We start from the raw sequence: 13,731 nt of genomic DNA, 5'->3' as shown, positions 1-13,731 counted from the left end.
ACATGCTACAATAAAACTTGTCAAAGTCTCTACAGATGAGGCACTGTTGAGTGTGACCTAACAAGTGCAAGTGGCAATCTAGCTGATTCTGGTTTAAATAAAATTGGAATAAACATTGACTTATATTTTGTTGAAGAGCAATATGAAGGCCACAAAGCATTGATTATAATTTCCATTGTGTATTGGTACTTGTCAAATCATTGAATCATAAATTTAAGTATCTTCATTATTGCAAATTATGAGGTATTTATATATTTTATTAGCAATAATGAGTATCATTGCTATTATGTTCTTCATAGTTGTCAAGCATACATTTTGAATTCCATCCAAGCACTTATGAAAAGCTAATTTAGTAGGGTCATAATGGCATACAGTAGTGCTAATGTTTAGAAAGGGAAAACAATATAAAATAAATCCCAAGAACCCCAGACATAGAACTGCAAACAACTTGCTCTCAATATTATACATTTTATCAAAACTAGTGTTTTTGAAAATAAATAATTATAATAGACCTTAAATAAAAAGCCTATGCTCTTACCCTATCTGTGATTTGAACATTTGAAAAACAGAAAGAACTACTGACTATAGAGGAAAGAACAATTATAACATACTCCATAAGAAAAATATGTCCGTCTTTCACTGAAAGCTCTGACTTTTTCTTGAATGCACCAGGTGGACGTAGAGGCTTGTTTTCACCAGGCAACCGCTGCGCCTTTGGCCATGGATGAATTTTTGTACGCACAAGATGAAGAATTGAATTTGGCCTCACATCCTGCTGGGAAAGAGACATTCCTTCCTCTAGTTCCCTACCAGAATACACAAATTTGATGTTCTCTGAAGGTTTAAAATCTGTCAACAATTATATCATTTGAAGATGAAACAATAAATAAATAGTCAAATTTCATATTATAATTAATAAGATATTCTCCAAAATACAATTTCATATTCTAGTAATATGCATAATATCATTAGTAAAGAACATTTACATTACTGGAAGTAAACTATGTACTACCAACATAAACAAAACTTTAATTACAAAGGGCAAACCATTACTTGAGATAACATAAAGCAAAGGACAGTACCTTAAACATGTTAGCTTCTTTAGAAATCACTAATATAGTGCAAAAGAAAAATAGAAGAATATATCCACCTAAATTTTAAATGAGCTCATTTCAAAGACAGCAAAATTCATTATATTGAAAAACCAGTACCTTAAATGTGTTAGTTACTTTAGAAATCACTAATCTAGATGAAAAAGAATAAAAACAGGATAGATCCACCTAACATTAGAAATGAACTCACATCACAGCCAAATATATACATTACATATAAAACCACGAGCACTAGATAATGTAAGAGTTGAACTGAGAAAATATAAACCTAATTTTTTAGCAGCTTTTCCTTTCACAGACTCCAGTGTCTCTGCTGCATCCACATGAAGCTTACTTGCTTTCCCTCCCATGCTCATTACAATAATCTTCATAGGTCCTTGCGCAAAAAGGTTCCCCTGCTCTTTAGCAGCAACCTCATTATGGTGTGGATACCACAGAGCCTTTGGTCGATGAAAATTAGCCAAGTCCTTGCTGCAAAAAATGTTAATGAAAGTCTTCAGTGATCCGAAAATTCCGTGATTTCCAGTGATAACAACAATTAGTCAACTGTTAATATGAAGTAACAAGATAATGTACATTAGAGTATAACCATAGAAGTAAAATAAACCATTATATTCATGCTTCTAGTAAGATTAAGTGAAAGTTTTTAGCACCAATGTTTCAGATCATACTCAATGATCCATCATTAGGGTGAGAGAGCTAAGAATGTGGAGTATGCTCCAAAACGTTGGTGATAAAAGATTATAATCTTACTAGAAGCATGAATATAATATCATGAGTTGTGGCAATCTGTTATCAATAAAATAAACCATCATTGTGCTTGCAGCATAGTATGAAGAAATTCAAGGAAGAATATCTCTGCAGACTGCTAGCATAGAAGGCAGAGAATTTTTTTAACAGAAAATCATCACCCACTATTCAGATATACCACAAACTTCTAAAGCAATTATCATAGTTTTAATTTCAGGACAACACGTACAATCCTCATAATAAATCTACAAAAGGTTGTAGCATTACTTCTCCACACAACAATTTGGCAATGCGTTCAAATATCATATTTGCCAGGTATAACTTCAATTAAGGATACCCTTCAAACCCTACATATAATATGTAAATTAAAAATCTCCATAAAGATAATGAACACGAACTGTAGAAAGGAAAAATAAAATAATCAGACGAGTGAAATAATACTAACCAAAAACATCTTTCAGGAAATACCATACTCACATTTTAAATAATGACAAAATAGACAGAAAACACTCTTAGTAGATCATCAGTCTACCAATAATATTAAGGTGCCTCCATGTGAGGAAATAAGTTAATCTGCTAGCAACCCATGAGCTTATCAAGTAAAACAGTCTTCCTGCCACTTAAAACTGCAATTGGGAATGTAGGAAGGTAGGATCTCATTAAGAATAAAGGGAAAACTCAGTGGTATACCATGCAGCTTTCAAGCTTCAAGGACATTAATTTGGAGAAAAACGACGAGAGTAACACGCATTGCATTGAAGCCTGCAACCTGTCCTCCAATCGCTAAGGGTAAATCACAACATCAAATATTTAATACAAGAGTCTATCTAAAACAGAGATCCCAGAATCGTGGTGATTCTCGCGATTTGGTGATACGAACAACCCCTCCCGAGTTTTGGTGACTCGCTAAACCAGATCAGCGAGTAATCGCCAAAGATAGCGAAGTTAGGTGAGTTTGGGTGACTTTTTCCTAAATTGCCGAGTTATGTGCCTCATCACTCATTCAATTTTTTTTTTTTTTTTTTTTTATTGTTCAATCAGTAGATATTAGTGTTTTGGAAACACGTCAGATATATAGCTATAAATAATTTTGAGAATGCCTTCCTTGACCGAACATTAAGAATAGGATCTCATTAAGAATAAAGGGAAAACTCAGTGGTATACTGTTCAGTTTTCAAGCTTCAAGCACATTAATTTGGAGAAAAACGATGAGAGTAACACGCATTGCATGGAAGCCGACAACCTGTCCTCCAATCGCTAAGGGTAAATCACAACATCAAATATTTAATACAAAAGTCTATCTGAAATAGAGCTTCCAGAATTGCGGTGATTCTGGCGATTTGGTGATATGAACAACCCCTCCCGAGTTTTGGTGACTCACTAAACCAGAGCATCGAGTAATTGCCAGAAATAGCAAAGTTAGGTGAGTTCGGGCGACTTTTTCCTAAATCGCCGAGTTATGTGCCTCTTCACTCAGTTAATTTTATTGTTTATTTTTTTTTATTGATCAATCAGTAGATATTAGTGTTTTGGAAACACATTAGATTATAGTTATAAATAATTTTGAGAATGCCTTCCTTGACCGAACATACCATGAACTCCAACATTCTTAGAAGATTAATTAGATCCTCCTTCACCTCTTTCAATCATATGCAGCATTCAAAACCTTTTATTAGATCAGATATATCATATATCATATTATCAGAGCAATAAAAATTATTCATTAATTTTCAATTAATTCTTGCTCTAGGGCTTGCCATATCTCCTCAAATACAAAGCCACATAACGTGAGATCAAAACCAATGCAAAGATAATTCCATGCACTAACAAAATCGAAAGAACTAAAATTTTCCAATGATTGGATGTAAAGATATCAAGCTATTTGTATTCAAGGTTACAATGTTACTATTTATACTTTATTGTTACACATAAGTGTCTCGTGGAACATTTGATGTCATTGGTTTAATGGATTTTACGTACATTTATAATATGACAACATTTATAATTCTATATATCTATGTCATATGATTCCATGTTTTCTATTTCCTTCAACTACAATTTACATTTTACGTATCTGATGGATTTATCATTTGTGTTCCTTGTTTATGTATGTCAGCTTCTATTTGATGATGGTATAGTGTGTTTTATGTTGTAAGTTTTGTATCGTTAAAATCTCTAAATTTCAAGGGTTTTTTCACCTTTGCCGATTCGTAGCCAAGTCAGCCGACTCACAAGTCGATTTGGCCTTGCCGATTTCAATCGGAATCCGAGTTTTGGTCTATGATCTAAAATTTAAAAAATTGAATGCTGCTTCTACCGTGTTTAATTTATGACTAATAGTTTCATTAAAATGCAAACCGTGTAGCTAATGATGGGTAAACAAACACCTAAAGCCAGGAAACCTCAAGATCGTGCTCTGAAGGCAGTGACAAGAATACAATTTAATATGAACACAGTTTAACATGATACATTTTCTTCACGTTTGTACCATTCATTTGTTGATTATTATGATTTCCAGTAAACTTTCAGCATAGACTGTAGTAACGATCTCAAGTAACTAAAACACCTCCAAAAGGCGTATTTCCTCCTAGCCAAAAAATGATGACGCCAAACTTTGGATAGTCAACAAACTGAAGCCAAAAGAATGAATCAAGGATAAACATTAATGTACTCAGAAAATGATTTGAGATTAAGCATTTTAAAAAAGATCATTCATTCCTGGCAGACACTGTGGTGGAGCTAACTGGATGATCATCATTTAGGGGTCTGACAGAGTGCTATATTGAAGGCTTTTAAAGAATGCATTTCCAAGCTATACGGCAAGGCAAATATTTGCATTTTCTCAATCACAAACTGATGCAACCCGAAGTCTCTAACAAGTTTGAGGATGACAATGAAGATGGAAAGCATAAATTGGAAAGTAAAAATACAGATAAAAAATTACAATGAAATTCTACTCTTTTTCAGGACACTTATGTTTATTTGTAATCACAGCTTATGCAGACTGTTGCTAGAATAACAGCTGCTGTTAAATATGTTGAGTTGATAAGTGCTAAAGTAAAATAGTCATTTCCAAAACAGAAATCATGCCATGAATATAAACATAAAATTATCATTCTTCAGTTTAACATTTGGAAACCATGGTTTTATGTTGCCTTGAAGTAGCATTTAGCATATGCAATTATGGAATGACAAAAATCTTGCACTCTAGTTTTCTATGGTATAATCTCAAACCATTTATTTGGTATAACTAAGGAAACTTTTTTTAAAGATCATCAAAACATTTATTTTTGTTAAAATCAGGTGCCATATGGCTCGCAAAAACATGCTTAAACAACACCTTACTAAATAGCCTACAGGCACTAACCCTTGTAGATTAATGCTCGGAGTAATTCTAAATCACAAATTCTAAAAGATAAATCAACTGCAAACTATTCTTACTTGCTCAGTTTTGGCTTCATTGTCTGCAATCTCATGGCTGGAAGAGAGTGAACAATTTTGATTCCATGAAATGCCCGCTTCTTTGTATGAGATTTCTGTTGTTGCTGAGAGGTTTTCCGAATTGAATAATACTTGTCGTTGGAAATATTAAACCTAGCAATGGAAGCAGCTTGATTGGCAAGCTCTCCTGTTTCTCCTGTTTTAGATGAGGGAGAAATAAACATAGCTGCTGCATGAGTCCGAAGATGTCTACTTTCTTTAGCATCCACTATTTCAAACAACATTTGGTCATCTTGAAGATTAAAAATCAATTTAGCTATTGGAACATCTTCACCACCTTCCCAAACAATCTTATCCACCCAAGAACCATCCAACAAATCACTATTTTGCAGGGAAAGATTTTTCAATTTCTTAATTATATCTCCAAATTTTGCTTCCCCAGCTTTTGGTTCCTCAGCCCTGTGATCCCTTTCTTTATCAATCTTTGAAAGCAACTCCAATCTAAGCATTTGGGGATGCCAAACCCTTCTTGAGGATGGTGACTTTTTATCTTTTACAGGTGATTTCTGATCAAATGACTCCACATAAATTGGGTAACCAAGCAAGTAGCTTGAATGGCTTCTCTCAATAGCAGTTTGTGCCTGTCTTTCTAAACTTTCAGATTCATTTTTACCTCTCTCTATATTGATGTCCATGTCCTCTTCATCTTGCTGTTCCATAGGAGTGTCATCTGCTTCAACCAACTTAGAGCTTTTAAGAGCAGAAGGGCTGTCCCATAGAATACTAGCTTCCCACTCTTGTTGATCAAGGCAATAGAAATTAGGTGACAAAAGCGGCTCAATATGATCCTCAAGAATATCAGCACTCCCATTTTCTTTCATCGGTTGGGCCCACACACAAGAATGCTTTGTACCCTGCCAATCAACCTCATCCCAAGGGGAATTGCAGACACCTTCCATATTGCCATGACTAGTACCTTCCAATGAATAATCTATTTTCTCTTGATATTCTTGTTGAGTCAGGTTGATAGATTTATACCCATTATATTTTGAATAATGACCCTTCAAATACAATTCTTCATCTTCTTCCAAAACGTCAGTATTTTCCAATGTACAAACCTGATCTGAAAAATATTACAACGTAATTTAGTACAAGTAACCAAATCATCGATAACCATATGTTGTTCTATTTTAAATTAAAAATATCAAATCTTAATTAGATCAGTTATTGCCATTCATCCAAAAATATATTAAAAAATGTACAGTGTCATTAGAGTTACTGTATCCCATACAAAAGACAAAAAAAGCACTAAAAGACGAGTAGAATTCAGTTCACAAATAAATCACAGCACCTAGTTTTAGATGCTCTCTCCATCTGATTATGAATATATTTCCTAATATTGTGTTTTTACCCCAGCCACAAATATACTGCTATAAGTAAACATTGGAAATTGTGGAAATGTTCTTAATTCTGATGCCAAAAGGGATAAATGGACATTTTATTATAGAAGTTGTGTTACAGTAAGAAAAGTATGTGCTCCATAGCCAATCTGTGGTGTCTGGATGGGCATATCTGTATCCATAGATTGCTCAATCGTTTTTTCCTGAATTATAATACCAAACACCTGATTACACAAGAAAATGATCACTAAACAAACTGCAACCAAAGAATTTATGGACCGACCTACCATACTACATGCACAAAAAAGTGGCACAAAAATCAAATAGTCACTTAGTGAGATTTATTGTTTCATAATAAACAAGGTTATGCTATCAAAAATCACAATCTTGGCTGAGTTCTCCTCACTTATGTTCTTGGTCTCCTGTAATGATCTCACCTTGCAAAACTCTCCTTTTAAAAGAACTTCCGTGAAGTCCCCTTAGAGACTGATGTGAAGGACTTCCTTTCATGCAAAAAAATTGATTGGCCTAATTGGGGGCTGCACGTCAGGATTGAGCTCATAGATCTTGGTTGTGCTAAGATCTCTCAACTTGTGTTGCCTCCTTAGGAGATGGTATGAGGTCCACATCCTGACAGCATTATTTTCAAATTTCTCCCACCATTTTCTCAAATAGATTACATGATTATGTTCCCAGTACTTTCAATCCGATCTTGATGGGAATAATTTTATTTTTCAAAGTGAACTATCAATCAGTCTTAAAATCTGCACACAATTTACTAAATGAGCAAAATGATCCTCCAACAGAGGCCAAATAACATGTTTTCCCATGTGCTTCCCTTAATAGTAGACCCTTTCATCTAGGTTATTAATGTCTTTTATCAAGGAAACATACATCTTAGTCATTTATTGACTGCTTTCTTGACCTGACTTTCCTTGAGATTCAATTGAGCTAGGGGGTTGATTGGGCATTCAAACTTGCTTCCTCCATTGGAATTCAGGGAATTGCTGATCCATGAATGCTAGATCATTACTGGTAGTACATAGTAAATGGCATTAGATGCAAGAAGTTTGGTATTAAAACACATTCTCATGGGCACTTTTGGATAGAGATAAGGAATAGAAGCCCACATTAGGGGATTGCAACAACAGGTGCACTTTGAGTTGTTTGTAATGACAACTTGATGCCTTGCAGCTTTATAATGACAGATTATTGCTGCTCAACAACCTCAGTTCCATACTGCCTTCTTATGCAGATCACATCTAAATTCTTTGCTTTTATAGTCTATAAGATTTCTTTACTCGATGCCCTCTCCCAATGCACTCGTTCTTCCTCTTATATCTTCTATTCAGTAGGGTCGCAGATTGATAGCTCAACTTTAATTAGATCTCTTTAAATTTAGGAGATCAATGACTTTGATAAATTCTTTAAACTATAAATCTTCCCCTCTATGGATCGCTAGCATCTTTTAGCCTAAGTTATATCTTTAAGGATGACCATGATTTAATATAGACAGGGATTTCTCCTATATTCCTGATATAAATTTTATCAAAGCTGTGATCTTGGTAGCCTCTTCGCTGGAGGCATGACACTTCGACATATATCCTCCTTTAAGAGCTTATTGCATACCTCTTCCAACTCAACCTCTTGTATGAGAATATTGCATACCTCTTCAAATTCAACATGATTACCACCATGTCCTCTTCTTCTATCTTATTATATATGGATGAACTAATCTTTGATGTCCTTGAGTTCAAGTAAATGCTCATGGAAGGATGCATTCTAATCCATAGTGATCCAAAAAAAAACATTGTTCAAAATGATGGCCACACCCTAATCTAAAATCTCGTGAAGTTCTAATATAGCTTCCAATTGGGTGAAGAGATTATACATGCATGTTTGGACTTCTTAAAGCATGAGCTATGTATTATGTCACTGATGATTTGATCAACATGACCGATTGTCATAATCATCAAACTTATCTTGGTCTTTACAATAACCCACTAGCCATGCGTCAATAACGAGAACGATCTTTTCGGGACATCTCTACTTGAAGATTATGAACCTTCACTTCTTCCAAGTACTGTAATATTTTGTCAATAAAACAATGGTTGCATTCAAACAAGATGGAGGTGAAAAGGCCATCTTCCCTCCCATAACTCATAATCACAAACTACCTTCCAGGCCCTATTTTCAAAACCTGCAAATTCACAAGTTTTCCTAGCTACAAAATTGTTCACTACAAAATTTGACCAATAAAAACACTGAAAATTTGGCCAAATCCTAGGTGCTGCATTTTGAATCAAAAAGAAAATTGTGATCTGGTAATAAAAAAAACTGCATAAGTTTACAAGAAAAATATGCAATTTGCTAGTGAAGAAACCAGTGCTTACAAGAAAAATCAATCATTTTTTAACCAAAAAGTTCACAATTTCCCTTAAAAAAATGTCTGTCCAATTTTTAAAAGCCAGGCCTCATGATTTCGAAGAAATGAACCTGCAATTTTGTGCATAAGTACAGCCAACAATCTTTCCTTCAAAATATCAAGATATTTATCTAAATTTGTAGGTCAAGACTTTCTGCCCTTGCAAATTCTATACAATTTCATATTTCATTAATACCGACAATAGTCCCTAGGACGATCTTCTTTTCTCAAATCCAAAAATTAGACTTGGGTTCTACTTCTAGACCATATTATCAAAAATTGAAAACAACATGATTACCAAGATATGTGAGTAATAAAATAAGCAGCAAATGCTTACTCATATAGGTGCACAATGAGCTAAAAAATGCAAAAACTAGAAAGCGCATAAAGACCAGTTTAAGACTAACTAAAAGTCAAAAACTATTAAATATATATAATCTGTTATCAAATAATATTTAGTAAAAAAATAAAAACATTAAAAAATAATTTTAGTATAAGATATAAAATAATTACATAATGATAAAATTACAATGAATGAAAAAAAATTAAATAGATGAGAAAATATTATAGGAAGTAGGTTAACTTTATAAATAGTATTTCAGAATAAATGATATTAAGTACAACATAAATAACTAATAAATTATATAATATACAATAATACAAATTAACTATATATAATGATAATGATTATGAAAGTTTTGAGAATATCCAGATAACAAAACAAGTGAAGGGAGTAATCAATAAATAACATCACATTGGGTAGGTAGCATCCATAGTCTAAAAGTCCTAGTCATCGTCGAGTCAAAAGTTGGAAGAGCCAAGCAACAAATCCAAAACAATGACATAATAGTGAGTGATAAAGTATTGGGGTGAATAGGCATCAAATCCCACACATGAGCTAGGAAGGTGTGCCACGTATAAGGGATAACTGATAGGACTGAAAAGACATAGGATAACACATAGAAAAGGTAAAGTAATGTATATCGGCCTTATATTATTATTGTCATTGTTATGATAGTAAGGTAATGTATATTTCCTTACACTATTATTGTCATATCTCTATTTATATTATGATATTAAATATATGATTTATATATAGTATATACATAATAAATGTACAATAATATACATAGGTATTGACAAGGTATTTTAGTAATGATATTTAGAAATATAATTTAATTATTCGGTCTATATATTTTCTTGCAAAATGATTAATAACCCATATTGCCAGTATAGGAACATCACTTATCTCTATATAAATGGCTAAGTTAAGGTTGATCGAATCTCATAGTGTCAATGCATGAGGATCATTCCCTCATATAAATGGCTAACAGTGCCAGTGTGAGAGTTCTAAAGAATCCCCATATAAATGGCTAAATGATAACAATTACTCATAGTGTCAATATAACGGGTTAGTAAAACCCTCATAGTACAAAAGGTTAGTACAACCCTCGTATAAATGCATAGTGGCAGGACAAGGGGACAAGTTTCCAAGACGGGGGGACAGAGGGGCCTTGATTTGGGGATGGCAACAGGGGACATGGAAGTGGCGAGGGGAGCAAGGGTGTATATACTATACATATGGTACTTACAATGCTAGTTATGAAAATATGTACTACAATTATACAATAGAACTTGATATAATCATATAAAGATGTAAAAAATGCTAAACTTAAACAATAAAAAATTAAAATTGAACATTGCATTGAAGTTTTGAACAGGAACATCATGATTGATCAAATGACAAAACAAAAATGAACATTGACATTGAACATCGACAAATATTAGTCTATATATCAGTCTTCAGATCAATAGTATGAGTATCTAGATTCTACTATCTAAAAGCAATCAAAGATCATATGAGTCATGACTCATGAGTCATGAAATAAAGATGATTACAATAAGTATCATGCGCCATGGATCATGATACCAAAATAAGTATATAATATTATAATGCAAACAAAAACTACAAGTCTCCCCGCACCCACAATAAAGGAAATTTCGTCGCGTCCCCCTGCAATAAAGGAGAATTTGTCATGTCCCCCTACAATAAAGGAGATTTTGTCACATCCCCCCGCACCCACACACAAGGGACGTCTCGCCGTCTCCGGCAAAGGTGGCGCTCTAAGTGGTAACACCCAAAATGCCGAGGCATCATCCTCCCATCTCGAGGACGTCCCCGTCTCCAAGATGGCCTTGCTTTTTTTTTTTTTGTGGAGAGGGTGGTGGGACATGTCCCCCTATTACACTGTATAAATGTCTTATAGTGTCGTTGCAAGAGGCCAATACAACCCTTGTATAAATGGATAGATGAGAATTTTGTAATGTTCAAGATATTCTGATGATGTCAACATATGCATATGTAAACCTTAATGGGTGCACTATAGAGAAGACATACAAATAACTAAGAGTTAGGAAACCCGATCTAGGGACGTCTTTAAGGTTGGGCTTAGGATAGAGGGTAAAACAAGATATTTAGTATCGTTCTTGTTTAAATCTAACATTTACGTTGTAGGTAATAATTGTCCCAAACTAACCCTACTAGAGGGGACATTACAATGGGAATTCTAAATTCTGAGGGGGTTATAATTACCAATGGTTCATTCACATTGTTTACCAAATGCTTATATGGAGGTATTCTTCTAATTTGTTGCATATGGACCTTTATTAGAGCAACTTGTACCAAAGATATTGATATGCAGATAAGCATTCATTATCCTTGATTATTAGATTTATCTACTCATTATGGTCTCTCTCTTATTTGTATTTCTATACATACTATAAAGAGCTATTTGCCTTCATCTTTTCCTTTGTCTTCGAGGATGTTATTGCAAGAAAAGAAGAATGGTACATTAGGCATATTGTGCAGGACTCAATCTTAAATACCTACAAAGAAGTTTTGATCTAGGATTCATAAGCCATCAAATGTTCATAAAATGAGGCTATTGGAATAAGATATCTTCTACAATCAGAATTATGAGTATCCTTCTATAAGAAGAGGAAGTCTAGCACATCTATCAAAGGTAAACTTGGAAGTCAAGAGGTTGATGAATGTACTTGGAGTTTCACAAGGGATCCACATTAACATGAATGTCTAGTATAGTCAATCCTAAGGATAAAAATACATAGTTTAGCACAATCACTCATGTTACTATGAATCGAGGCATACTTTCGTGAGAGAGGAAGCAAACAAAGAAGATGTTTCAGTTGACCTTTGAGGATCTTTATCATATTTATTCAGAGGGACTAGACCATGATGGATTCTCCAATGATCAAGAGACTGTAGGAGTCAGAGGGCAATGATTCATGATATGAAGTTCCAAATGTGTAGATTAAAGGTTTTTATGTGAATGCCTAAACCATAGATAGATACTTGGAATACTATTCATTCAACGTACATTATTAATAAAGATCTGAAAACCAATAGTTTCTCCAAGCTTTCTGCCAAAGTGAAGTTTGTATAGTATTGAAGACATGCTTGGAGTTATGGATCAGAGCCCTTAGTGAGAGGGAACCTCAGCATCGGTGATTACCTAAGATGTATTATAATGTATCCTTCTATGTGAGAGAGAAGTTTGAGGTGAAAACATTTGTTCCACCCTCTGGAAATGTTCATGGTGGATGTCATGTGAGTTGCTACATGACTTTGTGGAAAGATCGTGGAAGATGACAACCTTTCATTGGTGTTTGTTTATGGTTACTATAGTAACGTGACAATCTTACTAGTCTAAACTTCTATCATGATGAATGTCATATGGTTGATATCTAAGCAAATCATGATAGATTATATCTTGCAAATCAATATCTACTAATAGATAGATATCATCAGATAGATATCTATGAGATGGATTGTATAGATATATCATGGTGTCGATATCCACTAACAGATAGATATCATCTAATAGATATCTATGAGATGGATTGTATAGATATATCATGGTGGATTCAATATCCGTGGACAGGCCATGAATCGTAATGTCCCTATGGTAAGTATCATACGGAATGATACTTGTGAACGTACCTTGTGGACATTTTGAGAACTTGGTGAATATCATGAGGCGTGATATTTGCAGCCCATTACTCTTAATATCATTACATAATAGTGGATATTTTGTAATAAGATATCTATGGATATGCCATACAATCTAATGATCTATATGGTGGATATCTTGTAGTAACATATCCATGGATATGCCATACACTATGGTAGATATCTTGTAGTAAGATATATGTGGATATGCCATACATTATGGCGAATATCTCATGATCAAAGATATTCATGGACATGCCATATAATCTAATAGTGCATATCTCATGCATCTAAGTTACTGAGATATGGCATTGTGTATGCTATGAGTCCTAGTATATGGAGACACCATGCCATAGATTATGGCGAATATCTCATGATCAAAGATATTCGTGGACATGCCATATAATCTAATAGTGCATATCTCATGCATCTAAGTTACTGAGATATGGCATTGTGTATGCTATGAGTCTTAACATATTTTTCTCTAGTAGACATCATGAGACATGATGCCAATTCACCTAACAAAAAAATATAAGTATGATGAATATCATATGGTTGATAATCCTTGTCAAA

The 13,731-nt window shown here is 34.0% G+C and overlaps 1 protein-coding gene across 3 annotated transcripts in view; it reads right to left on the bottom strand.

Annotated features, from left to right (window-relative positions):
- Positions 1-13,731, bottom strand: part of LOC149558382 (transcription initiation factor TFIID subunit 1-like) — a 153,395-nt gene that overhangs the window by 64,363 nt on the left and 75,301 nt on the right. For all 3 annotated transcript variants that reach the window (XM_089832636.1, XM_089832635.1, XM_089832637.1), the window contains 3 exons: positions 5,304-6,426; positions 1,381-1,583; positions 612-849 (listed from right to left, as the gene is read on the bottom strand). In XM_089832636.1, coding sequence (XP_089688762.1) covers positions 612-849; positions 1,381-1,583; positions 5,304-6,426 — 1,564 coding nt within the window. The remainder of the gene's footprint in view (positions 1-611; positions 850-1,380; positions 1,584-5,303; positions 6,427-13,731) is intronic.

Source organism: Cupressus sempervirens, chromosome 5 (assembly GCF_028749045.1).
Source record: "Cupressus sempervirens isolate cs-2001-9-10 chromosome 5, ASM2874904v1, whole genome shotgun sequence".
Classification (NCBI taxonomy): domain Eukaryota; kingdom Viridiplantae; phylum Streptophyta; class Pinopsida; order Cupressales; family Cupressaceae; genus Cupressus; species Cupressus sempervirens.
The sequence above is the reverse complement of the archived record's forward strand: the minus strand, read 5'-3'. Positions and strand labels throughout refer to the sequence as shown.